The following is a 25549-nucleotide window of genomic DNA, read 5'->3' on the forward strand; positions in this document are numbered from 1 at the left end:
TTAATATGATGTGTCTATTCATTCGGGAACCCAATTCTACAGGTCAGATGAGCTATTCTTGTAAGAACTGTCCTAAGTTACAAAAATCTCACAGTTTTCCTTTTCCTCTCAAGAAGGTCTAAAATGATCTGAGCTCAGAAAAGGAATGTGAGAAATTTATTAGGCTGGTGAAAAATACTGTTTTGTCATACCTGGGTAGCTCGGAGCTAGTTAAGAAGAATGACATAGCAAACTCTCAATAGAAAAAAAAATATATATATATATATATCTGGGCCAATAACTAAAAAAAAAAAAAATGAAGCCCAAATGAATATTATTTGTCAAAAATCAAGCTTCCCAAATTAAGAGCTCATATTCAATTACATTCCCCACCAAAAAAATTGGGCAGAGTGGTTTTTGTACATCAATTGCCATGACACAGGGTCTGCTGTCATGGCCAGAATTCAAGAGGGGTATCCTCATTAGAGGTCTCTTTCTATTCTTTTCTTTTTTCTTTTTGTCTTTTTGCCATTTCTTGGGCTGCTCCCATGGCATATGGAGGTTCCCAGGCTAGGGGTCTAATTGGAGCTGTAGCTGCCAGCCTATGTCGGAGCCACAGCAACACGGTATCTGAGCCGCATCTGTGACCTACACCACAGCTCATGGCAACGCCGGATCCTTGACCCACTGAGCAAGGCCAGGGACCGAACCCGAAACCTCATGGTTCCTAGTTGGATTCGTTAACCACTGAGCCACGATGGAACTCCTAGAGGTCTATTTCTATTGCCACTTACTGAAGTCCAATGGCAAGAAAATCTTTTAAAGGGGGGAATTAAAGAATAAAATTTCGCAAAAGAGAACGTAAAAAGCCTAGGGAGAGGACACAAGCAGTGAAGGAAAGATGATGTATTGATCACATTTGCTTCTAAAATGACTTGAACTCTGCATGATATTTGCTGTCTGTGCTGAAACAGCAGATCAGATACCACCAGGTTCTATCCATCTCTCTTCTTATCAAAGACCATCCCTCTGAAGATGAACCACAGACCTAAAAAATAAGCCTCCCAGAAACACAAGTGTGTGCCTGTTATCCTGGTGCAACTGCGCCCCTGTGGGACTCACGTGGAGAAGACACAGGGATGTTCAGGCACCTATAAGCCAAGTACCATGAAGATTTGTCATGTGGCAGGTACTTCTAGGTACCAATGGGTTGCACCATTGCTTCTTAAGAGTGTACTTCATAGTAAGACCATCTGATTTCCTTTTCTATTTCTATGAACTGATGCATTTTCTGAAATCATTTAAAAAGGCTGCTCTGGTGCCTTATTTCTAAACACCAAGCTATGTTTCAAAAAGAAAAAAAAAAAAAAACCTCAATCATCTTGTGTTCTGATAATTCTAAAGTTGACACAGATATTTTCACGGTAAATCTGAGACCACTGGGTTAAAAGGCTAATATTTGAAAGACAGGGTCACTCAGTGACAAAAACGTCCCAATGACAAAATGTACTAGTTTATAGATAAGCACACGTATGTTTACACATAACTGACTTTCCCTAGCAAAATGGAACTGTCTATAATAAATATAATACTGGGAGAGATGACTGTGCTAAAGTTCTCCTTTCTTCTGAGCTTCTGTTTTCTCATTAATAAAACGACAAATTTAATTTGAAGGTTGTTCCAAATTCAGAAGTTACATAATTTTGTGATTCTAAAAAGTGAGCCATTTAAAAACGATGGGGCTTCCAAGATCTGCTGAGAAAAGAGGATGATTTTCCAGATTTCCTTCGATTTCCTTCATCAGCGCTAGTCACTCAACACTGCATGGGTCCATCCCAGGCTTGATCTGAGCTGCCATCCACTTACTACTGAAAAGGCATCTTGCTGCCTCCTTGCTTTCTTTCTGCCATTTGTCCTGGAGGCTGAACCATCTTCATGTCCCACCCGCTTCTGAGTTGATGTGACAGCTGAGTACTGCAGATTGAATGTTTGTGCCCTCGCTCACAAATTCATATGATGAAACCTACTCCCCAGTGTGACAGCATTGGCGGTGGGGCCTTTGGGAGGTCGTTAGGTTTAGAGGAGGTCATGAGAGTGGAACACCTGTGGTGGGATCAGGGCCCTTATAAGGTGATGAAGAGCCCAGAGGATGCACGTGAAGATGCAGTAAGAGGATGGCAGTCTGCAAACTGGGAGGCTGGTTCTTTACAAGACAGACATGCTGGCCCCTGACCTTAGAGAGCCAGCCTCCAGAACTGTTGAGAAATAAATGTCTGCTGTTTAAACCACCCAGTCTGGGGTATTTTTGTTACAGCGGCTGGAGCTGACTGAGACATGGAGTAAGAAGAGTGAGGAATGGAGGACCTCTACAATGTATCAGAAATGAATGAAAAGGCAGAAATTACAAAAATGCCCCAAACTGGAGCAGATGCAGAACAGGGCAAGGTGGCCTGTATCCCCTGGGAAAGAATGTGCTCAAAACACCTTCAGATTTTCAAATGTCAATACTAGCTTTGGTGATTTATCAAAAAGCTGAAGGGAATATTATAAATATTAATTCCCAAGAGAAACAAGCATAGAGGGGGAAAATGCAATTTTAAATATTTAAGAAATAACCATAGGGGTTCCTTCTGTGGCTCAGTGGTAACAAACCTGACTAGTAACCATGAGAATGCAGGTTCAAACCCTGGCCTCACTCAGTGGGTAGAGCCAGTGTTGCCATGAGCTGTGGTGTAGGTCACAGACGCAGCTTGGGCCTGGCATTGCTGTGGCTCTGGCGTAGGCCGGAAGCTATAGTTTTGATTCGACCCCTAGCCTGGGAACTTCCATATGCTGCACCTGCATCCCTAAAAAGCAAAACAAACAAACAAACAAAACACCAGTAATTTTCAAACAATTGTACATAGCTTAAAGGGTCAACAACTGTGTGAAAAATACATAACTTAAAAATTGCCCATCAGTAAATAATATATAAATATAAAAAATCTGAAATTCTATTTTCTCAGTATTTTATATATAAACATACTCTAAGATATGTCAAAATGTAGGCTCCACAAGTGATCAGAAAATTGACAATAACAAGAAATATATGATACGGTCATGTTTAAGGTGCTTGAAGGATTTTACAAATAACTTTTCACCTGAGTATCTCCCGAGGTTCCAGTCCAGATGGATGCAGAGATTCAACCACCTGAGAGCACAGCACAAGTTTCTTCAGCCACTTCAATGATGTCAGTTTTTTAACTACACAGAAATAGTTTTATGGACTGTGGCTTCTTCCTGCACACTGTCTGGAAGGTATTTTAAGTCCTTTGCAGCTATAATAAGGGTGGCTCATGAGCTATGTTTTAGTTTTTTGGTCCGTATTCTAGAAAAACAGATTCCACGTTGGCAATAACCTGCATGGCCCACGAATGAGACGGAGAAAATATAAACAGATGGGACACATCTGTTAATCATAAACATTTCATCAGTGTCATCATCAGATTGATGCATGTTATGTTTTTGCGAAGGACTCTGACACTGATTACACTTAACCTGTATTTTTAAACAATCAAACCACTGGCCATTTTTCATAGATGGGGATCAAGATATACATGTAATACAGATGGACTTTTTTTTTTTGGTCAGGATGGCTCCTTGATGTTAATTGTTTACAGTCAGCCACATCCAAATTCTTCTAACAAAGTAGTAAATGCATATTGCCTATTTTCCAGCTCAGGATGTGAAAAGCCAGCATGGTAGAGTAGAAGTCCTCAGTGGTGAAGCAAAAGTGAAGAAAACAGGGTGTGCTATTCCCAGCTATGCATTTCCCTATTTTAAATTTATTGAAGTATAATTGATTTACAATGTTGTATTAATTTCTGCTATACAGCAAAGTGATTCAGTTTTATATATATATATACATATATATTCTTCATACATATATTTTTTCTTTTTAATATTCTTTCATTATGGTTTATCTCAGAATATTGAATATAGTTCCCTGTGCTATACAGAAAGACCTTGTTGTTTATCCGTACATATATTGCTAGTTTGCATCTGCTGATCCCAACCTCTCACTCTATCCCTACCCTAATCCCCTCCCCTTTGGAAACCCCAGGTCTGTTCTCTATGCCTGTAAGTTATTTCTGTTTTTTAGATAACTTCATTTAGGTCATATTTCATTTTATTTATTTATTTTTTGTCTTTTTGTCCTTTGGGGGTCACGCCCACGGCATATGGACATTCCCAGGCTAGGGATCTAATCGGAGCTGTTGCTGCTGGCCTATGCCAGAGCCACAGCAATGCCAGATCCAAGCTGCATCTGTGACCTACACGACAGCTCACGGCAATGCTGGATCCTTAACCCACTGAGTGGGGCCAGGGATCAAACCACAACCTCATGGTTCTTAGTCAGATTCATTTCTGCTGCACCTCAACAGGAACTCCAAGTGTGTCATATTTTAGATTCCATATATAAGTGCTATAATATGATACTTGTCTTTGTCTTTCTGACTTGGCTTAGTATGACAATCTCTAGGTCTATCCATGTTGCTGCAAATGGCATTATTTCATTCTTTTTTAGGGCTGAGTAGTATTCCATTGTGTACATGCACATTTCTTTACCCATCCCTCTGCCCATGGACATTTAGGTTGTTTGCATGTCTTGGGTATTGTGAATAGTCCTGCTATGAACATACGGTTGCATGTTATCTTTTCAAATTTTACCTTTCCCCAGATATATGCCTAGGAGTGGGATTGCGGAATCCCATGCCATGTTCCTTTTTGACACTGGACAATCCTGCACCTCAAATTCCTCATCAGTAAGGAAGTTCAAAACCATGGGATACACCAGGAAACTCTGAAAAATGCTCATGGTAGAACACAAAAAAATGTAGCACAAATTATGGTAAATAATCACACTCTATAATATGGATATTCCCCAAATGAAGGGTGTATTATTAATTTCTAAATCTGGACTTAATATTGAGAAGATTCAAATTATAGAAAACCTAAAAAAAATTCACTTAATTTTCTGCCTGAATCTTAGCATTATTTTGAGGATCCAAGTGAGCTTGTACACAGAGAAGCATCTTTTAAAGTGTTAGCACATTAGAATGAGAAGAAAGAAAAGCCCATATTCAAATCTCCAAGACTAGAGAGGCCTCATCTACGATTCTAGGTCTACTTCTTCCCTAAACTGGCAAAGAACGGCCTGAAGCAAAGGGCCAGGGCAGAAGCAAGAGGGCAGGAGGGCTCGGCAAAATCATCCCTGGTCCTCAATCCTTACTGCTGTGAGGATTCCCCTTGCACAAATACAAGGTCACAGAACCAGCCTTGAGAGCCAAGGCCACTAGACTTATCTCATCAGGTTTTAGTAAAATAAACATCTCCCTGTAAAATGCCTATGCAACCAGAGGAAATCAATGATTTACCACTAAAACTATTCTAATGTCACCACAACTCACAAATGAAATAGCAGGTGAGTCCAGGTCACATTACGTGCCACTTAGAATTTCAAAGGCATCGCAATTCTGTCTCTACCATCCTCCCCTTCTCAGCTGGATTGTTGTGGAAAGCTGCAGGGCAGGATGCAGTCACTGACAGGAATGGCAAGAGAAGATGGGGCAGGTAACAAAGAGAGGCATTAATGCATTGCCTGTAAAACAACCTGTCAATACTACCACCAAAATGTCGTAATACAAATACAAGACAGATCTGTCTGGAACACAGGACATCCAACAGCGTCAGAGCGAGACTATCCCAAATAGATTAAATCAGAATTCAGTTGTGAAATTAACAGTGTCTTTTCTATCAAAGGAAGCCTTGGTTACTCCATTTTGTTCCTGCTTTGCCTGAGACACCTTCCCCCACCCCACTCCCTTTTCCCCTCTTCTCCCAGTAACAGTTGGTTTCAAGTTAGCCAACCGAGAAGAATGTGCGCCCTGACCTGACCAGTGGGAGGGGACAGATGTGCCCCCTGCGACAGGGATAAATAGTGGGTTCTTCCCTTCTTCCTTCTTCCCCAGCGCTTGCTCCCTTGCCTGCTCCTCACCAACAGGGAGCACTTGCACCCTTCTGCAGAAGTAAAGAGTCTTGCTGAGATCTCCCCGTGTTCGTGTGTCTTGCTTTCTGACACTGAAGGTCCAAGCCGGGGGTGGGGGTGGGGGGGACTTTTCCCAACACAGTGTAAATCAAGATTTATTTTTAACTTGCCATGTAATTCTAGAGTGGCATCAGGATTGGGAACTCTGCCGTTAGACCCTTTTCTAATAGCTAGCTTTCTCCCCACAGCATGACAGATTCTCTAAAACGATGTCTCCTGCTTTGTAAGAGGAAGGAGTTAAATATCCCAACCCCCAAGGAAGTGCTCAAGTTTGGGCAGGAGCCTCCCCAAACCCTCAGGATGTTGGCAAAAACAGAGGAAATTGTACTTTCAACTTGCCTGGAGATCCTTGGGAATATCTAAGAAGGCTGAGGAAAAAGCTTAGACTGTACTGTATTCTCTCAAATAACATTAACAGGAATATCAGGGGCAAAAAAATAAGACTTTTCCACGAATAACTAAGATTTCTAGAGATAAAGATGATGAGGGTAGTTTCACTTTTAAATTTTTTATTTTTCAGGAGTTCTCATTGTGGCTCAGCAGGTTACAAACCCAACTAGTATCCATGAGGATGTGGGTTCAATCCCTGGCCTGCACAGTGGGTTAAGGATCCAGCTGTGAGCTGTGGTGCAGGTCACAGATGCAGCTCAGATCCGAGTTGCTGTGGCTGTGGGGCAGGCCAGCAGCTGTAGCTCCAATTCGACCCCTAGTCTGGGTACTTCTACACGCCACAGGTTTGGCCCTAAATATATATATAATATATTTTTTAAAATTGGGGGAGGGTAGTTTCATTTTTAAAAGGCAGTGAATTGCATTGTGAAAAATGCCCATTATAAATGTTTGTTTCTTCAATTGCCGTTGATATCCAATCTTCATCAAATTCAATACAGAACAACTAATAATTAAGAAAAGCATTCTCAAGCTCTAACATCAAGAAGCTAAAATAATTGGGATGTGGGATTTTTCTTTTTTTAATTGTTGACTAGCAAAGACCAGGGTCAAGCTTATTTTTCCCAAAATGCTGTAAAAAGTTCTTAAATTAGTGATTAGAAAACTTGTCGAGAGAAGAAAAGAGTAAAGATGAATTTGGTCCCTACAATTCCAGCCCTCTGCACACATTCCTCTTTCCTGGCTTTGGCGGGGAGTGATCTCTCACGGGGACAGCAGGACATGAGAAAAGAGAGTGAGGTCGAGGCAGAAGAGTGGAGAACTGCATCAGAATGTCGCCCCATATAGATTAATCTTGGGACAGTACCTCTGGCTGTTTTTTATTTCCCCCAGAAATGGAGGGTGAGAAATGTCCATTTACATCAGTTGTGATGATGAGAAAGAATAAAGGATTTAAAAATTGCAGAGTGTCAGGCAAATGTGACGCCTGCCAAGCGTTGTGACACTGCAGAAGGAGACACCTGATGGGGGTGGAGCAGGATAGGAACCAAGGAAAGGTTGGCCCACTTGGGACAGAAGCTGCAGTGGAATGGAACAGACGCTCAGCAGAGTGAGAACATGAAGCAACTCACTAGCAAATATTTTAATTTGTAGTCAACCCTACCCAAACCCAACCCACTGTAGCATCTGTGAGGAAAAGAGGGTACAACCAGTACTAGCCAAGGTGGAGAATGAAGAGCCGATCCGCTAATGCTCAACAAGAAGAAACCAGAACGAAATTGGAGAATTCTAGAGAAGCGGGAGACTCCTCGTTAGAGGGGACAGGTTACTTAGCCCTGCTCCCCTGTCAGAATTCCCGAGACCCTGGATCTGTCCCTGAAACCACTGGCTCTGCAGAATACAGACGGTGGAATTTGAAAGATAATAAATAAGAAACAATGATAAGGACCCTAAAAAATGTCTGCTGAAATGCTCAAAAGTAAAAGGTGTGATTTCCATTTTTTTTTTTTTTTTCCTTTCAGGGCCGCAGGTGCAGTATAGGGAAGTTCCCAGGCTAGGGGTTGAATTGGAGCTGCAGCTGCTGGCCTACACCACAGCCACAGCAACATCAGATCTGAGCCACATCTGCAACCTACACCACAGCTCATGGCAGTGCCGGACCCTTTACCCACTGTGTGAGGCCAGGGATCGAACCTGCGTCCTCATGGATGCTAGTCAGATTCTTAACCTGCTGAGCCACAATGGGAACGCCAAAAGATGTGATTTCTAAGTTGAAGCTTTCTGCTGTGGAAATGAAAATTACAAAAAAAGGCCTATAACCCTGTGTGCACGTGTGTACGTGTGTGAGATTCCTGGAGTTTTATTTAAGAGGAAGAGTGGGGGAAGGGCACTATATTTTGGACTTTGAACACTTTGTTCTAAAAAGGATCTGACCACCAGATGGTCCAAGTGAGATGGCTACATAGAAGCAAAAGGGAAAAAAAAACAGACGTTCACAAGGTTTGCACAGAACTGTATCAGCCTGTCTCGAACCCTTGGTAACCTGGCTACTTACTAGGGGGGAGGGGAAGGACCTGGGAAAATGCCTGAGAGCATCCATCTCCCACCAGTGGCCTGACCCTGACCCTCCCTGGGCATCCCCCCACCCGCTCCAAGAGGTCACACACTCCTCCCACTGGACTCTCTGGAGGTGAGAGGGTGAGCTTGAGTTACAGTACCTGTAACCAGAGCCGATCACCGGCCACAGTCCTGCCAATGGCACTGCACTGGAAGGTGGCAAACTGGCCAGCATTCACCTCGACGTTCTGAATCCGCATGAAGTGGGGGGTTCTGGCTGCATGAAGAAAAGGAATGAAAGATGTTAAAAGTGGAGCTGTGCCACTCACGTGTGTCTTTTGGAATCTATCCGCAATTCCGGGCCTTTCCATTTTGTTTCCCTCTGAAGAAAATAATGCCTTTGCTTCCAGGAGCATTCAAGATTTCATTACGATTGTAAACGATATTCTGAAAGGCTCGGGTGTGCTCTGTAACAGCAAAGACAGCCAGGCATTCTGGGATAGAACCAAGCGGAAAGAAGATATTTTATTGTTCCTGCTGTGCAAATTATCACAGCTCAGCAGTCTTTTTGTAATAACAGATCTGTATTAATAAAGATTATACTGAGGCCTAATTGATGTTTTGAACAAAAACATATTAGATATTTATACTAGCAACATGAAAAGAACAGTAAGAAGTTAAATGATGTTGTCAAGGAAACTTTTAAAGCCAAGTACAGAGCTGTGGGTAATATATATTTTAATACAACTAATTGGTATGCAGCATGACTTGTATAATATTTCCTAGCTACCAAAAATACTATCCCTATAGACAGACTCTGGGAAATAACGCGGGGATTGCTACAGCACAGTGGTTTTTGCTGATTCTTCTTTCCAATTTGAGAAGAAAGAGTGAGTCCAACTGCTAAATGGCATTAAGTCTCATAACACACATTGTCCATAGGGGACAGCTGTTTAAATAAAGGAGAATTTATGTGATCTGAGCAGCACAGACCCATCTCAGCAGCACACTGGACACGTGGATCAAGAAATTGGAGTGAGGGGTTGGGAATTAGATTTTATGATAAAATTCTTGGGGGAAAACTTCTCTCATCAGAGCAAGGACAGAGTGAAAGAGCAGCAAGAAGTGGGGTGGGGGGAGGTGAGGGAGTAGGAAAGCAAAAAACAGGATGCGTGTTTTGGGGGAGGGATGGAGAAATATGGACAACCACAAAAGGCATCTTTTGTGTCTTACCAGCCCTCCCCCATTGCCCACATGTCTTTAGGCTACATCCAGACACCTCCAAAGAGTGGTACCCCACTGCTGGGCACCCATATATGAGAAGCAAGCACCCAACTTAGCCCGTGAAGAACGTAATTAGGAGTAAAAGTGAACTACGACCCAAGAACAAGGAAAAGTGCATTTTAATATCAACAGCACAGAGGAAAGCCCCATTACTAATTTGGAGATGACCAATCATTCAGGCAGTGTATTCATGATGCTTAGCGTGTGAAATGTCCTTAATAACTTGTCAAAAAAGCAGTGCAACTGTGAGTCACTGTGGTTTTCTAATACTATTACATTAACTTAAAACCCCTTTGGAGTTCCCATCATGGCTCAGTGGTTAACCAATCTGACTAGCATCCATGAGGACTCACATTCAATCCCTGGCCTTGCTCTGTGGGTTAAGGATCCCGTGTTGCTGTGAGCTGTGGTGCAGGTTGCAGACGTGACTGGGATCCTGTGTTGCTGTGACTGTGGTGTAGGTTGCAGAAGTGACTGGGATCCTGTGTTGCTGTGGCTCTGGCGCAGGCTGGCAGCTAGAGCTTCAATTAGACCCCTAGCCTGGGAACCTCCACATGCCACGGGTGTGGCCCTAAAAAGCAAAAAAAAAAAAAAAAAAAAAACAAAAAAAAAAAACCAAAAAACCCATAAGCTATTTTTCATTAGTCAAATTATACCTGGTCAAGGATAACCTGATTTTACAGTTTTTAAAGATCTGTGTAAAAAAAGCCTCTAAATCAAATTTCTCTTCTACTCTCTGTTTCCGAGAAGTTGAAAGGATCCATTGTTTTTAGAAAGTGGAAAAGGGTTAATTTTTTTTTTTTTTTTTTTTTTTTTGGAACGCTTCATGTTCCAGAAACTTTTCCATTGATTACTCATAACTGTTCTGTGAGGAAGGGATTTTTTTTCCATTTCACTTGTGGGTACTTGGCTAGCATGTGTCTGAATTGGAGTGGAAAGTTTGGTCTCACCAGTTCCCCAGCCCAGGCACTGGCCATCAGGCCACCCTGCCCTTGCAAGCCTGCCTGCTTAACGGCAGCCTTTCCCATGCTCTTCGAACCATGTCTGGCTGTTGAAATTGCAGCTACTTTCAAAGCCCTTCTCAAATGCTTTTCCTCCTATAAAGCTTTCATGGATGCTCTTGGCTTGCCGCTAGATCCTTGCAATGCCACATGTCCTCTGGCAGGACGTGTCACTGATGTTGCCCTGTCCTATCTACCTCATGGCCTCCTACCTGCTGGCCTCTGGCTGCAGGTCACTCTAACACATTGCATCTCTAATACAAAGTGTTGGCTGTGTAGCCATCTTTTACCACAACTCAGTTTGGAGCCTGTGCTGAAGGGTTGTTAATTATTTTAAAGACCACCCCTATATCCCCAAGTAGTTAAGCTATTAAAAATTTAAAAGTAAAAAAAAAAAAAAATGTCCCCTAAAAATCCATTGCAAAATCTCTATGTGCCTTTGCTTCCTATATGGCTCCCAACATGTGACCCCTCCTCCTTCTCCTTTTTCTCCCTCCCACCTTCCAAGGCTGCCAAAATTCTCTAAATCCCTTTTGTTTCTCTTCCGCACTACAACTGAGTTCTCTAAACTTCTTTCAACCAGAATGGGCCCCATGGTGTCCTGGGCACAGCAAGGTTCTGCACCCCTGTCTCCTCCCAGAGATGCAGGAATGCAGGGAGGGTTTTCCTTCCAACAGTGACCTCTCCCTTCCTGCTATCAGGATTAGAAAGGAACCTGCCCCCCTTCAAAGGTTCTCATGCTTTCTGATCAGCCCACAGGGAACAGCTAAAACACATCTAGTTTGGAACATCAAGAGTAAACTTTCCACGGACTAAAATCATGCAAGATAATGTGAGAAAAAAGAATGTATATATGTATGTGTAAGTGGGTCACCGTGCTGTACAGCAGAAACTTGACAGAACACTGTAAACCAGCTATAATGGAAAAAATAAAAATCATTATAAATGGAAAAAAAAAAAGAAAATGAATTGCCATCTTGAAATTTGTAAGTTCATTCTTTATCAGGCATGACAAGAGAGCTATTTTGGAAGAGTAAGGTGGGCTACCCAAATCGTTTGTTTTTTTTTTTTTTTTTCTAATATGAGAGTATGTTTCTGATCTGCTGAAAAATGCCATAATTTATTTCTCCTCAAATCTGAATGGCCTCCTGAAATGACTGAACCTGGACCATCTTCTTTTGCATATTCCTCCTAATATGACTAAAATATTCAAAGTTCAGGATATTTAAAATCAAGGTGATTTTACCCAAGATTTTTGACTTACATAATTTATTTTTTACTTTCAGAAAATATTTTGAAAAATAAGCAGTAACATGAGAAACATGACAATTTTTTAATTTACTTCAAAAATGTTAATTTAAAAATTTTAAACAGGAGTTCCCATCGTGGCTCAGTGGTTAATGAATCCAACTAGGAACCATGAGGTTGTGGGTTTGATTCCTGGCCTCGCTCAGTGGGTTAAGGATCCCACATTGCCGTGAGCTGTGGTGTAGGTCGCAGACGCAGCTCGGATCTGGCGTTGCGGTGGCTGTGGTGTCAGCCAGTGGCTACAGCTCCGATTAGACCCTAGTCTGGGAACTTCCATATGCCACGGGAGCGGCCCTAGAGAAGGCAAAAAGTCAAAAATAAAATAAAATAAAAAATAAAAATTTTCACCGACTTCATGTTTTCATCATACATACATTGATCTTTAAGAAGCAGCTTGGGAAGTATGCATGGATTTCTGCAGCCTTCACATTTTTTTAAGTGAACAGCATCCCGTAACATGTAGGGGAGACACGTGCACGTTGACCTAAGCTTGGGCCTCCCTTAGGAGGCTGGAAATTCCAACTTTGTTTCGCCAAGACTCACAGTGAATTCAGGAGTCTTCATACAGATGACTTATTCACACTAGGTGAGGAGGCAGATGAAAAGCCAAATCATGAGAACAGCTACAAATGGGATAGAAATGGGGGTGGAGGTGGAAGACAAAAATCCTACTGGAAACAAAAAAACAAACAAAAAAAAGAGCTTCCAGTACCTGGCTGCTAGTTATTTATGGGCTGCTCTGAGAGGTCTGGCAGGAGTTGCTGGCTTTGCATAAAACTATCAGAGCAATCCTTTGCCATTAAAGAATCTAAACCCTCGAACTTGGTCTACTGGTATCTTTCTACCTTTTTTTTTGTGACGACCACGCACTTAAAAAGAATTTTAACAAGATATAGCTGGCATGCGCCTTGTTAAATATTCATCTGAAACTATTTGGAAATCAGTAGTTCTGAGTCGGGACAATGTTGTCCCCCAGGGGAACATCTGACAACATCTGGGGCATTTTTGGTTGTTACAACGGGGCTGGGGAAGGTGGGAGGGTTCTGCTGGTAGCCAGGGGAGGGAGGCGAGGCACGGTATTAAACACTCTACAATGCAGGGGGGAGCCGCATGCAAAGGAATTACCCAGCCCGCAAAGTCAACAGTGTCAAGGTGGAGAGATCCTGATCCACATCATATGGACATCAAAAGTTAACTGCAATAGTCCTCTACTGTTGAACATCTGAGTTTCTTAGGCATAATGCCAAGATGCAGGAGTTCATAATTAAATCCTCCCATAGACTTTTTGTTTTTTCCGCAGGATGAATTTTTAGAAATTGAATTACCCAGATAAGAAGTAGGCATTTTTAAAAGACGTTCAACACAAACTGCCGAACTGCTTCCCTTAAAGCGTTCTAACAATTTGCATTTCTACCCACAGAGTCTATGAGGGCTCTTTCACCACCCCCTCAAAAATGCTAAGCATTAATTTCTGTAATCTTTCAGCAGAATCTCATGAAACATAACGTGCTCTGCTCGATCCATTTATTTAATAATAGTAAAGAACAGGAGTATCAGAGTTGTCGCTGGTTCCTCTATAGATTGGTCCATCCATAGTTCGGTCGGCCCTGGAAGGTTGCTTCCCTAAGGGCCCTGTTTCTAGCAATGACTGCTGAACCAAAGGGGAAGACATAGCAGAGTTCATTTTTAATTTGGAGTTCAAAGATCTGATTGGGTGATAGTATTTCTCTAACCCATTCTTACTAAGACATGCTGTGCCTGCCCGGGAGTTCCTGTCGTGGCTCAGCAGAAACGAATCTGACTGGGATCCATGAGGATACAGGTTCGATCCCTTGCCTTGCTCAGTGGGTTAAGGATCCAGCATTGATGTGAGCTGTGGTGCAGGTCGCAGACGCAGCTCGTATCTGGTGTTGCTGTGGCTGTGGCGCAGACTGGCAGCTGTAGCTCCAATTCAACCCCTAGCCTGGGAACCTCCATATGCCTCAGGTGTGGCCCTAAAAAGCAAAAAAAAAAAAAAGACACACTGCCTAGAAAGAGGGTTATCCCTTCTTTTTCAGAATGGAGTTGATCTTCAATATGGCCTCCGGGAAGATGCCAATGCTTATTACCTGCGAGGTGAGGTTCAGAGTCTAAGGAATGGATACCTCTGTTCAAAGGGTATTTTGGGAGTGCCCTTCTCTGGAATGGATTGGCTGTCTTTGGTTTGGGAAGTAGTGTTTCTTGGTTGAGAAAAAGACTGCTGAGAAAAAAAAAATCTGGCTGAGAAAATAAAGCCGTATCTCAAATGGAAACCAGATGACAGAAAAACCTATTAAGCGTAAATATTTTTAAAAGCAAATTTTTCTTTTCAATTAAGAGAATTAATTGACATGAACGGAAGACAGTCACTCACCCACCAGGGTGAATAAGACAAAGAAACAGACTGTGGAATTCTATTTTCCAGATCAGTTTCCTCCCAGACCGTGAAGGTCACAATTTCTCCTAATGACATATGTAAGGTTTTTTTTCAATAAACATTAAAGGCCTATAGAATGTTTCCAAAGGAGTAAGATGCCTGGCTTCTCCCTGCCTAATGCTGCAACCCTAAAACTGTTTCTAGCTGGTGGAAGGCTGATCCTCTTTTAAGATGCTGATTTCAGCAAATAGATGTTTAAGTATCAATACTTCAGGCTCCTACTACCTTCGAATAAAAGCAATAGTCCCTTAACCCAAGCCTTAGTGGATTTTTAAAAAGGTATTATTTATATTTTAATTAATGAATGCATATTTTTTACTCTGCAAAATAGGGGTGGGAAAAGAGTACGTATTTCATAGGGGTGGGATAAAGATTAAACAAAATGATGCCAGGAGAAGGCGTTCTGTGGGGCTGGTACTTAGCCTCAAAAATGGTCATTATTATTTAAAATAACGGATCGATCTATCACTGGAAACTGGAAAAGATCCTAAGAAAAAGAGCTCCACTGCCAGAAAAGTTTCAATCCCATGCTGAGCTGTAAGCTCTGAACCTTGCCAAACGACCTTAATTGTAACACAGGTAGAGCGCCATTAGAGTGGAAAATTTCAATCTATCCCATACTCAAAAAGAAAAATTCTCTCTTTCTCTCTAAATTTATAGGCCCATTTGTCTCCTGGATACCCTTTCAAAATGCTATGCCAGCTTTCTTCTAAAATCTGCAGGAGTTCTAAAAACTAAATATCTTCCATGAATATTAAAAGGGTTTTTTGGTACAACCTCCCTACTTCCTCATTTCTGCCGTTCCTTCTTCCTAAGAAGGCAATTTTTTAAAAGAAGAGAGGTTTTCAGGTATTAATTGATCTCACACCGGCCTTTGATCCCAAAGCCAGGAATCATCCTTGACCAGGATGCAAATCTTTTTGGAGATGTTTCGTATTATTGATTCTTCAAAGCCGGCCCCGAAACACTGACAACAGACTCAGAGAACAGCAATTTGCGAGATCAAAGTGCAAAGTGAATCGGGCCAACGTGGACTGCGCCTTAACCTCTTTGTATTTTCATTTGCATGTAATGTGATGGCAAAAGTCGAGCTGGGCCGGAGGCCTGCCCGCCTAGAACACACAGTCAACGCTCCTCTCTACTTGTGTGACACATTCCCACAAACAAGAGAGCCAAGTTCAGCAGAAATAAATGCCTGGCGCTGCCTACTCTACCAATCTATTTTGCAAACATGTTTTGTTTAACTTTTAAAATGGACACTGCTAAATGACCCCATCTAGGAAACCAATCAATTTCGCTACTTAGGGTTACAATCTGCAGCTCATGCATTCCAGGGATCCAATCGGGTTGCAGAAATAATAATAACAATAATAATCACAACAGCTAACATTTATTGAGCTCTTAGAATGTGCTCAGCACTTGTCATGTAGATTAACTCATTTAATCCCTACATTTACCCTGTGAGGAAGGTATTATTATTATTATCCACACTATGTGAATGAGGTTAAAGGGCCCCAGAGGCCGAGTCATTCTTGTGAGCAGGAAGCTTTTACCATGTTTCAAGACAAAACTATTTTTGTTTTGCTTGCAAGGTAAGAAGGGCCCTTAATGGAGTAATTTGTCAAGGGGTAAAATAGATTCAACATTCTTATCATAGAAAAATAAGCTAGGCACTACACAAAAATAACTTTTATTCATCACTCGTATCTTGAAGAAGAGCGATATTCCATTGGGGGAAAATCCAGGCTAAGTTCCCTCATGTTGAAAATGAACACGTTCTGAGTTCAGTTCTGAGTTCTGTGTATCTCTCAACCAAAGCACAAGGGGTCTGCCTTTATTCCACAAACATAATTCTTTTTATTATCACAGTCATCCTAGTGGGTTTGAAGTGGTATTTCTTGGTGGTTTGGTTTTCCTGATGGCTCATGATATTGAGCATCTTTTCCTGAGCTTTTTTAAAAATTAAAGCATAGTTGATTTACAGTGTTTCTTCAAGCTCTGTTGTATAGCAGGAGTTCCCATCATGGCTCGGCGTAAACAAATCTGACTAGGACCCATGAGAATGCAGGTTCGATCCCTGGTCTTGCTCAGTGGGTTAAGGATCTGGCTTTGCTGTGAGCTGAGGTGTAGGTCGCAGACACGGCTCAGATCTGACGTTGCTGTTGCTGTGGCCGTGGCGCAGGCCAGTAGCTATGGCTCAGATTTGACCCCTAGCCTGGGAACTTCCATATGCCTCGGGGAGGCCCTAAGAAAGACAAAAAACAAAACAAAACAAAAAACAGTTCCAACGTTTCATTTGTCACTGTTATTCTTATTTTAATCACTGTTTAATGTCTTCATAAAAGTATAAATTTGAAAGTAGGCAAGCAATGTTTGAGTATGCAAATAAATCTGAGTGAAAAATTAATTTTGCTTTATAAAATAAGTTTGAAGGATGTCGTATTAAAAGCTCAGCATTTCTTAAATGTTTAAAGAAACTGCTGACTTATTCCATACTGCAAAGTAGTAATACAGAATAGTCTTGGATTTTGTTTTCATTTTATCCAATATATGGCACCTGGGTTTAAGGGTTTTTTTCAATCTTTTTCATTGTATTATTATGTTTTTAAATTGGCAGAAAAATAATGAGGCATGATTCTGTGCAATTTTTAGATTTCAGAATTCAAGGCATCATTTATGCAAATAACTTTGTATTTAAGGTGTTATATGACAACTATATTAAAAATTGTATACACAGCCCAGTGGGATTTATCCTAGGAGTGCTACATTGATTTAACCTCTAAAAATCAACCAATATATAATCACTACGGAAAAACTATGGAAGTTCCTCAAAAAACTAAAAATAGAACTATTTTATGATCTAGACTAGCACTCCTAGGCATCTATCCAGAGAAAACCATAATTTAAAAAGATACATGCACCCCAATGTTCACTGCAGCACAATTTACAACAGGCAGGACATGGAAAAAACCTTAAGGTCCATCCACAGAGAAATGGATAAAGAAGATGTGGTACATATACACAATGGAATACTACTCAGTAATAAAAAAGAATGAAATAAGTCCATTTGCAGCAACATGGATGGACCTAGAAATTATCATTCTGTTAAGTTAGACAGACAATGAAAAATGAACATCACATGATATCACTTATATGTGGAATCTTAAAAAAGGAAATAAGTGAAATTATTTGCAGAACAGAAAGTGACTCACAGACTTTGAAAATAAACTTATGGTTACCAGAGGAGATAGCTGGTGGCGGGGACAGACTGAGTGTTTGAGATTGGCATGTGCACACTGAGGTATATGAAATGAACGGCCAACGGGGACCTGCTGTAAAGCACAAGGAACTCTACCCAGTATCCTGTGATGGTCTCTATGAGAAAAGAATCTGAAAGAGAATAGATGTGTGTACATGTATAATTGAATCACTTTGTTGTACAGCTGAAATGTTCATGACCTTGTAAATCAACTATATTTCAATAAAACTTTAAAAAATGAAAAAAATCAACCAAGATAACACACCCCACAAATAGATAAGATGCAAACTACTGCATTTGGAGTGGATAAGCAATGAGCTCCTGCTGTAGAGCACAGGGAACTATATCTAGTTTGTGATGGAATATGATGGAGGATAATATGAGAAAAAGAATGTGGTGTATATATATGCATATATATATGAATGAATGGGTTATTTTGCTGTACAGCAAAATTTGACAGAACATTATAAATCAACTATAATAAAAAAATTAAGCCCAGATCAAATCAGGTTAAAAGGAGCCAGGAAGTAAACACTAGGTATGTATTGGGAATGTGCCACTTTTTTGGTAGTCGAGTTCTGAACTTGCTTCTGAGTTTCCTGGCCGTTTGGACAAAAATCAGAAAGTGTTGGGCCACATAAATCTTCATTATTCAACAGCAACAAGAAGACAAAAACCACATGATAATCTGAGAGATAATGGAGTTCGAAAAAAGTACCCAAAATATGGCACATTGGCACACTGACTATATGAGGCTGAAGGAGTTTGAGAAACTCAAGAAGTAAGAAGGTCACTCTGACCTTTCTCCACCTTCTGCCCTGAAACAGGCCATTAAACCCTCACAGGAGAGGTGAGCTGCCTGTACCAGGGGAAAGGGGTTTCCTGATCTCCAAAGACAAAGGTTCACTGAGAAGAATCTGAACATAACGGTCTTGCTAAATCCTCCTCAGTCTACACACCGGCCGTACAGTCTTGAACACATCACGTTTCTCCATGAAGGTCTGCTCTTCATCAAAACGAGCATAAATACACTTGGGTCTACGTCTTGGGTCTTCATTTCCTTATGGGGCTTCCCTGTCACATAAAAAAACCATTAACTATATCTGTATGCCCTTCTCCCATTAATCTGTCTTCGTCAGGTTAATTTTCAGACCCAGGCAGGGACCCAAAGAAGGTCGAGGAGAAATTTTTCCTCTCCTGCATAGATAAAGAAAAAGCATTTGCTAAACTCCAACACCCTTTCATGATAGATTGTTTTAAAAACCGCACAAACTAGTAGGAATATAAAAGAACATCCTTCCTGTTAATGAGCGTCTCTGGAAAACCGAAACCCACACCCATCATCATACTTGATAGTGAACAACTGGAAATTTTCCTCCCAAGGCAGGAACACGACAAGGATGTCTGTTCCTTCCCCTTGTACTCAATATTGTACTAGAGTGCCTAGCCATGTTCATGGATCAGAACACCCAATGTTGTTAAAATGAAAAGAACCACCACCCCAACCCAAAGAAATCTACAGATTCAACACAATTCCTATCAATAACTTAGCTGGGTTTTTGGCTGTAATTGACACCTTTATCTAAAAATTCATATGGAAATGCAAGGCACTTAGAATAGACAAAACAATATTAAAAATAACAAAGTTGGGGGATTCGCAGATTCCCCCATTTGATACTCAACTATAAGTTCACAATAGTTATGACAGTATGGTGCTGGCAGAAAGAGAGACAATGTAGGTCAATGAAATAGAACTGGGTGCCCAGAAATAAACCTTTACATTTATGATCAACTGATTTGCAACAAAGATGTCAATGGGGAAAGAATACCTTTCAACGAATGGTGTGGGAATAACTGGATATGCATCTGCAAAAAGAATGTAGTGATACCACATGAAATATATCACAGAAAACATGAACTCAAAATAAAGCTATATGTAAGATTTAAAACTATAAAACTCTTAGAAGAAATCATAGCAATGAGCCTGTATGACCTTGGATTGGGCAAAGCCTTAACAGCAAATGACAAGCAGCACAACTGACAAAAGAAAACTTCATCAAAATTAAAAACTTTGTACTGCAAAGGATGCCATCATGAAAAGGAAAAAATAACTCACCACTAGGGAAAAATATTTTTGAATCATATATCTGATAAGGGACTTGTATCCAGATATATTTTTAAAAAAATCTCTTAGGACCCAATATTAAAAGGTAAATAATTCAATTAAAAATGAGGAAAGGATCTGAATAGTCATTTCAACCAAGAAAGATATACAGCGTTTTGGAAGCAAACTGTTACATTTGGAATGGATGGGCAGTGCAGCCCTCTGTACTGTACCCTCTGACACAGGGAACTGTGTGTGATTGGGTCATTTTGCTGTACAACGGAGCTTGAAGAAACACTGTAAATCAACTACACTTTAATTTTTTAAAAAGCACAGGAAAAGATGCTCAATATCATGAGCCATCAGGAAACTCAAACCACCAAGAAATACCACTTCAAACCCACTAGGATGACTGCGATAATAAAAAAGATAATAACAAGTATTGGAAAGAATGCAGAGAAATTAGAACCTTCATACAGTGCTCCTCAGTTTGCAAAATGGTGCAACTTATTTGAAAAACAATTTCCTAATTCCTCAAAATATTAAACACAGTGTTACTATGTGACCTGGCAATTCAACTTGTAAGCATATACCTAAGAGAACTGAGATCAAGGGTCTACACAAAAGGCTGGACATCAAAGTCCATAGCAGCATTATGCACAATAGCCAAAAGCTAGAAACAACTCTAATGGCCATCAATTGATGAATAAGTAAGGAAACCATGGAATGGAATATTATACAATTGAATATTACTTGATTTGAGAAAGATAAGGTTTTTTGGAGAGGGGGGTTTGTTTCTGTTTGCTTTTTAGGGCTGTACCTGGGGCCTATGGATGTTCCCAGACTAGGGACTGAATCAGAGCTGCAGCTGCCGGCCTACACCAGAGCCATAGCAACACCAGATCCCATCCGTGTCTGCACCTACACCACAGCTCACAGTAATGCTGGATCCTTAACCCGCTGACCGAGGCCATGGATAGCAGTCGGGTTCATAACCCACCGAGCCACGACGGGAACTCCCGAGAAAGATGAAGTATGGATACTTCTACAACACAGATGGAGCATGAAATGCTGCGTGAAGTCAGACAGACAAAACGGGCCTCAATAGTATGCACTGAGATGAATGAGATACAGAGAACAAGCACAGCTACAGAGACAGGAAATTGGTTAGTGGTTTGGGCGGGGGCAGGGACATGAAGAAGGACTCTTAACCAGGAGGGGAACTCTTTTTGGGGTGATGGGAATGTTCTAAACTGATTATGGTAACGATTATACAACCTCATGCATATACGGAAAAAAACTGAATTACACACATTAAATGGATGAAGTGAAAGATATGTGATGTTCAAATGCTTCCTGGCTTATAAGACCCACAGATACACATCAGCATCGCCAGGTACTAATACCCGCATATGCCTAAGTTACAACCTACTTAAAAACAGGAGACAATATTACGAAGCTGAAAAATGCTTCTTCAGTTTCTCCTCCGAGGATTATTGAACCAAATTCAAGATAAAGTTTTAGCATGCATACCAAACAGAAAAATTATCTGTGTTCATTACAAGTGGTCTGAAGCCACGGCATAGTCAGCTCCACATTTCAGGCTGATCCTGCATCTTCCTGCCACTATACGAAAATCAATTTTATGAGCAACTGTATACTTTTAACAGAACAGCTACTTAAAAAAAAAAATGTCGTAATGCCTTCTCATAAACCAGTAGGAATCCATACAGGAGCCTTTACAGTGAGGTAAATAAAGTTCAGCAGTTCTGCATCTTTTTGGAAGGCATGGTTCTGGATATGAAATATTTATGCTCCTTTCCGATGTAAATTTAATGAGCATCAGTATTTCAAAATAATTGATTATTATTTAGAAACCTTGATAGGAAAGCCCTTAGAATACAAACTATAAAGCTTTCCATTTTAAGACCACACTATTGCCTTCTTTAAAACCTTTATTTGCATCTTTTCCCCATCAACTTAGCGATTCAAGAAAAAATAACTACAGAAAGGCTATCATCAAAGCCATTGAAAGCTCACAGTTCAACACACTGTTGCAGCATCCATCACCTTGGGACAGAGCCTGTTTTGTGATTCTGCATCTCTTAACTGCAGTTTGCAAAGCCAATTAGGTACCAGCACCACCCGTATTCTCCCAAGGAACGACCATAAACACCATTTCTATGGCTGCAGGCAGCTGGGCTTGGAAGGAATGCAGGAAACTGCAGGAGACACATTTCAGGAAGGCTCTGATGGAGGGAAAGGCATTAAGTCTTTCTTACCTAAGGCAATGACTCAAATCCTATAGGATGGGAGGGGCTGCACTCCAGGAGTGATTTTCCTGGCCAGCAGCCACTGCACCTGTGCCTGAACCCAGGGCAGCAGTCACAACTGCCTCGTGGCTCTGAGAAACAGGGCGTCCTCAGACAGAGTGGGCCTACAATATTCCCGTCTGCCTTTTTACCTCCTGGTAAGAGGTGAATCAGAAGCCCTGAGCATTCCCGCATATTAGAAGCTCCCCTAGCACTTTTTCAAGCCGGAGGCGACTCTGAGGATCTGGCCAAGTTCCAACCCAGGTAATTATATCCTGCTTCCTAAATTTGCCCTGCTGTTCCCATTAGATACAGCATTGTTTGTTTTCTTGCCATTTCAGAAAGAAAGGGGTCGGGGGAGAAATTCTTCTTGCACTGGCCAGTCTTGCTGAGAGAAGAAAAGGCCAAAGCACTATGCTACAAGAGTCCTGTCTGCCTTAGTGCTGAACAAGATGATTGCTGAGCTTGAACGTGGAGAACCAGATAAAGTGCTCAGACAGCAACTCCCCCTGGATGGAATCAGACGCTGGTTTCATGAGGCTCCATCAGATAACAGCCCCATAGGCGTCCCTGTAACCACTGCAGGGAGCGATCGCACACTCTCTTTAATCCATGCGGTAAAAGCTGAGTCACTCCTGCATGTGTTCATGTTTCTAAGACCAGTGTAGACAGGACCACTCTCTCACAGACGTGGGCAGGAACCTTCAGCAGAGACCTAGAATCATCTGAATGAGCCAATTTCTCTTTAGTGGGACTCTTAAAAGAAGGCAGGCTGCTATCCTTGAGATGGCCAAAGATTTCGGGGCTGACACTATCAATTTGGGGCAAAGATTATGTGGCCAAGCAAACTTCCCTGCATTGCTGGTGGGCATATAAACTGGTCAGACATTTTTCATAGCAATTTGGCAGCATTGAGTAAAACCACAATTATTTCCACCCTACATCTCAGCAATTATGCCTAGAGGAATATGCTCTGCCTGGGCTCACACATGGATGTGTCCACAGGGCAGCTGTGCCTGTCACATAGGAAAAGTGGGAGAGGGTGGGGGAGCTGGGAAACAAAACGTTCGTAAAAGAAGAGGAAAGTAGAAAGTGGTATATTCATATGATACAATAGCATGGACGGACCTAAAACTATAAAGTTAAGTGGGGAAAACAGAACGCAGAGTCATTTGTACAGTTAGATGCCATTCTTCAGGGTTTACAAAAGGCAGATGTGACTTTCTGACTTTATGAACACACAGTGATCATGGGACACACTGTGCCTAGACATGCACACATGCATGCACACACACCTCCACACGCACACACACAGATACACACATGCACAGATGTGTACCCATGTGCACATAAGCAAGTGAACATAAGCGCATATACAGATACACACGTCTACAGAGCTCTGGTGGCTTAGCTCCTTAAACTTGATTCTGGGGTTGGATGGGCACACATATCAAAGTAGTCCCTTAGCTCCTATCCCTGGTGTTCATTTTAAAGACATTCAGATATGCACAATGACATTGCACATGAGATGCATGTCTTTGAACTTCTGGGCTAGCAAAGCACCACAATCAGGTCCCCCAGGGACTTCTGAGCAGGATGACTGAGCCTGCCTTCTCTTTTAGTGATTCCTCTGAATCCGCTACCTAAATTTGCCCCCAAACATGCCCCCCAGTGATGAAAAGTTGAGGCAACTTACTACACGAATGTCCTAACACCTTCACTTCATCAATAGCGAGGTAGCCTTGATGTCCAGATGTTATGACTTCAAAAATCACCTGGAAATTGAGAAAGATGTTCATTAGTCACTCATGTTGTCAACTTTTACTGAATATCTCCTATACGATAGGAATGGAGTTTCAATCACTCACTCACACTTTCGTGTTCCCCACAAATGTTAATGAAATGCCCAATACCTATCAGTCAATGTTTGAGGTTCTAAAACTACAAAAAAAAACCTAAGACCCAAATGCAGTTTTCAGGGAGGTGAGTGGGTAAGCCAGGCTGCTCTATACCTCAAGGACTCACCCCATCAGGATTGGGGGTACCAGGATTAAGAACTGATACGTGAAAGAAGAAGCTTAGTCATTTCCTAGCAGCAATGTTAAAACTTCAATTGTTCTAAGCTAACCTATGTTCTGGTCAACTTCTTTGAGCAGTCTCTAGGACCCAAATGAATTCCATGGGGTCCTATATTTTGCACAACTAATATACACAAAATTTTAAAAGTGTCATAAAAGAAGAGGACAGGCCATGGGAAGAACATATACTGGAGGACCTCCATGAGGAGTGTCATTTGAGCTGCTAGCTGCATGTGCGAAGAGGGCAAGGAGCCTCCCAGGCATGTGCAAAGGCCTGAGGTAGACGTGATGGTTGGCCAGGAAGAAGAGAATGGGGACCTACAGCTATAAAGGTCAGCTATGACCAGGCTCAGAGACTCCACTCAGGGCAGAGATTCCAGGAAACACAGCATGCTCATAGGGTGGAGAAGAGGTTATGCCAGCTGAAAGTCAGAGGGCAGAGATGTATGAATTGGGAGAATGACATTACAATCTCCGCAGTGGTGAAATCCAGAGGGCTTTACAACTGTTTGGTTGTGGGAGAAGCAGAGCCACAGAGGAAGGGTGACACACTCTGAGGGTCTCAGGATGAAGGGCATTTTTGAGATGAGGGAGCCACTTCAGAGGAATTGAGGCGAAAGAAGAAAAAAGACCCAGTAACAAAGCTGTCAATTTTCTTAATACGATTGTCTAAAGGTGTCCATGTCAGGCTATAACTCATGATAAAAGGTCCACGAGGCATTATTTTCACCTCCCTTTCCACACAGCAGGAAACCGTATCACCAGGGAGACCACCACTCTTGCAACACAAAGACAAGCAGTCTTAAAACACAACCCAGAAACCGCACCCTTGGAGACATGAACATTTTCATTCGTATAAAAAGCTGCCCAAGAGTGTTGATAGAAGCTTTACTCTGATGGCCAGAAACCAGCAGCAGTCCAGATACCATTCATATTGGTAAACAATTAAACAGACTGTGGTCCGTCCATAGTGTGGGCTACTCACTATTCAGCACAAAAAAGGAAGTAACTATTGACATACCCAATGGCTTGGATGAATCTCCACAGAACTGCGTGGAGTGAAAAGCCCATCGAGAAAGACTGCAAAGTGTATGATTCCATTTATGTGACATCATGTCATGTCAACATTTTAGAAATGGAGGGGAAATCAGTGGGGGCCAGGGCTCAGGGACGGAGGGGGCAGGGATAGGAACGAGACGGCTGTGGATACAGAAGGGTAACATGGGTGATGCCTGT

At 41.6% G+C, this 25549-nt stretch overlaps 1 protein-coding gene across 13 annotated transcripts in view; it reads right to left on the bottom strand.

Annotated features, from left to right (window-relative positions):
• The window catches only part of PTPRM (protein tyrosine phosphatase, receptor type M), a 742666-nt gene that overhangs the window by 414829 nt on the left and 302288 nt on the right, over positions 1-25549 (bottom strand). For all 13 annotated transcript variants that reach the window (XM_021097712.1, XM_021097707.1, XM_021097710.1 and 10 more), the window contains exons 4-5: positions 23932-24010; positions 8674-8789 (exon numbers count right to left, since the gene is read on the bottom strand). In XM_021097712.1, the coding sequence (XP_020953371.1) occupies positions 8674-8789; positions 23932-24010 (195 nt within the window). The remainder of the gene's footprint in view (positions 1-8673; positions 8790-23931; positions 24011-25549) is intronic.

The sequence above is a fragment of the Sus scrofa genome, chromosome 6, assembly GCF_000003025.6.
Source record: "Sus scrofa isolate TJ Tabasco breed Duroc chromosome 6, Sscrofa11.1, whole genome shotgun sequence".
In the NCBI taxonomy this organism is placed as follows: domain Eukaryota; kingdom Metazoa; phylum Chordata; class Mammalia; order Artiodactyla; family Suidae; genus Sus; species Sus scrofa.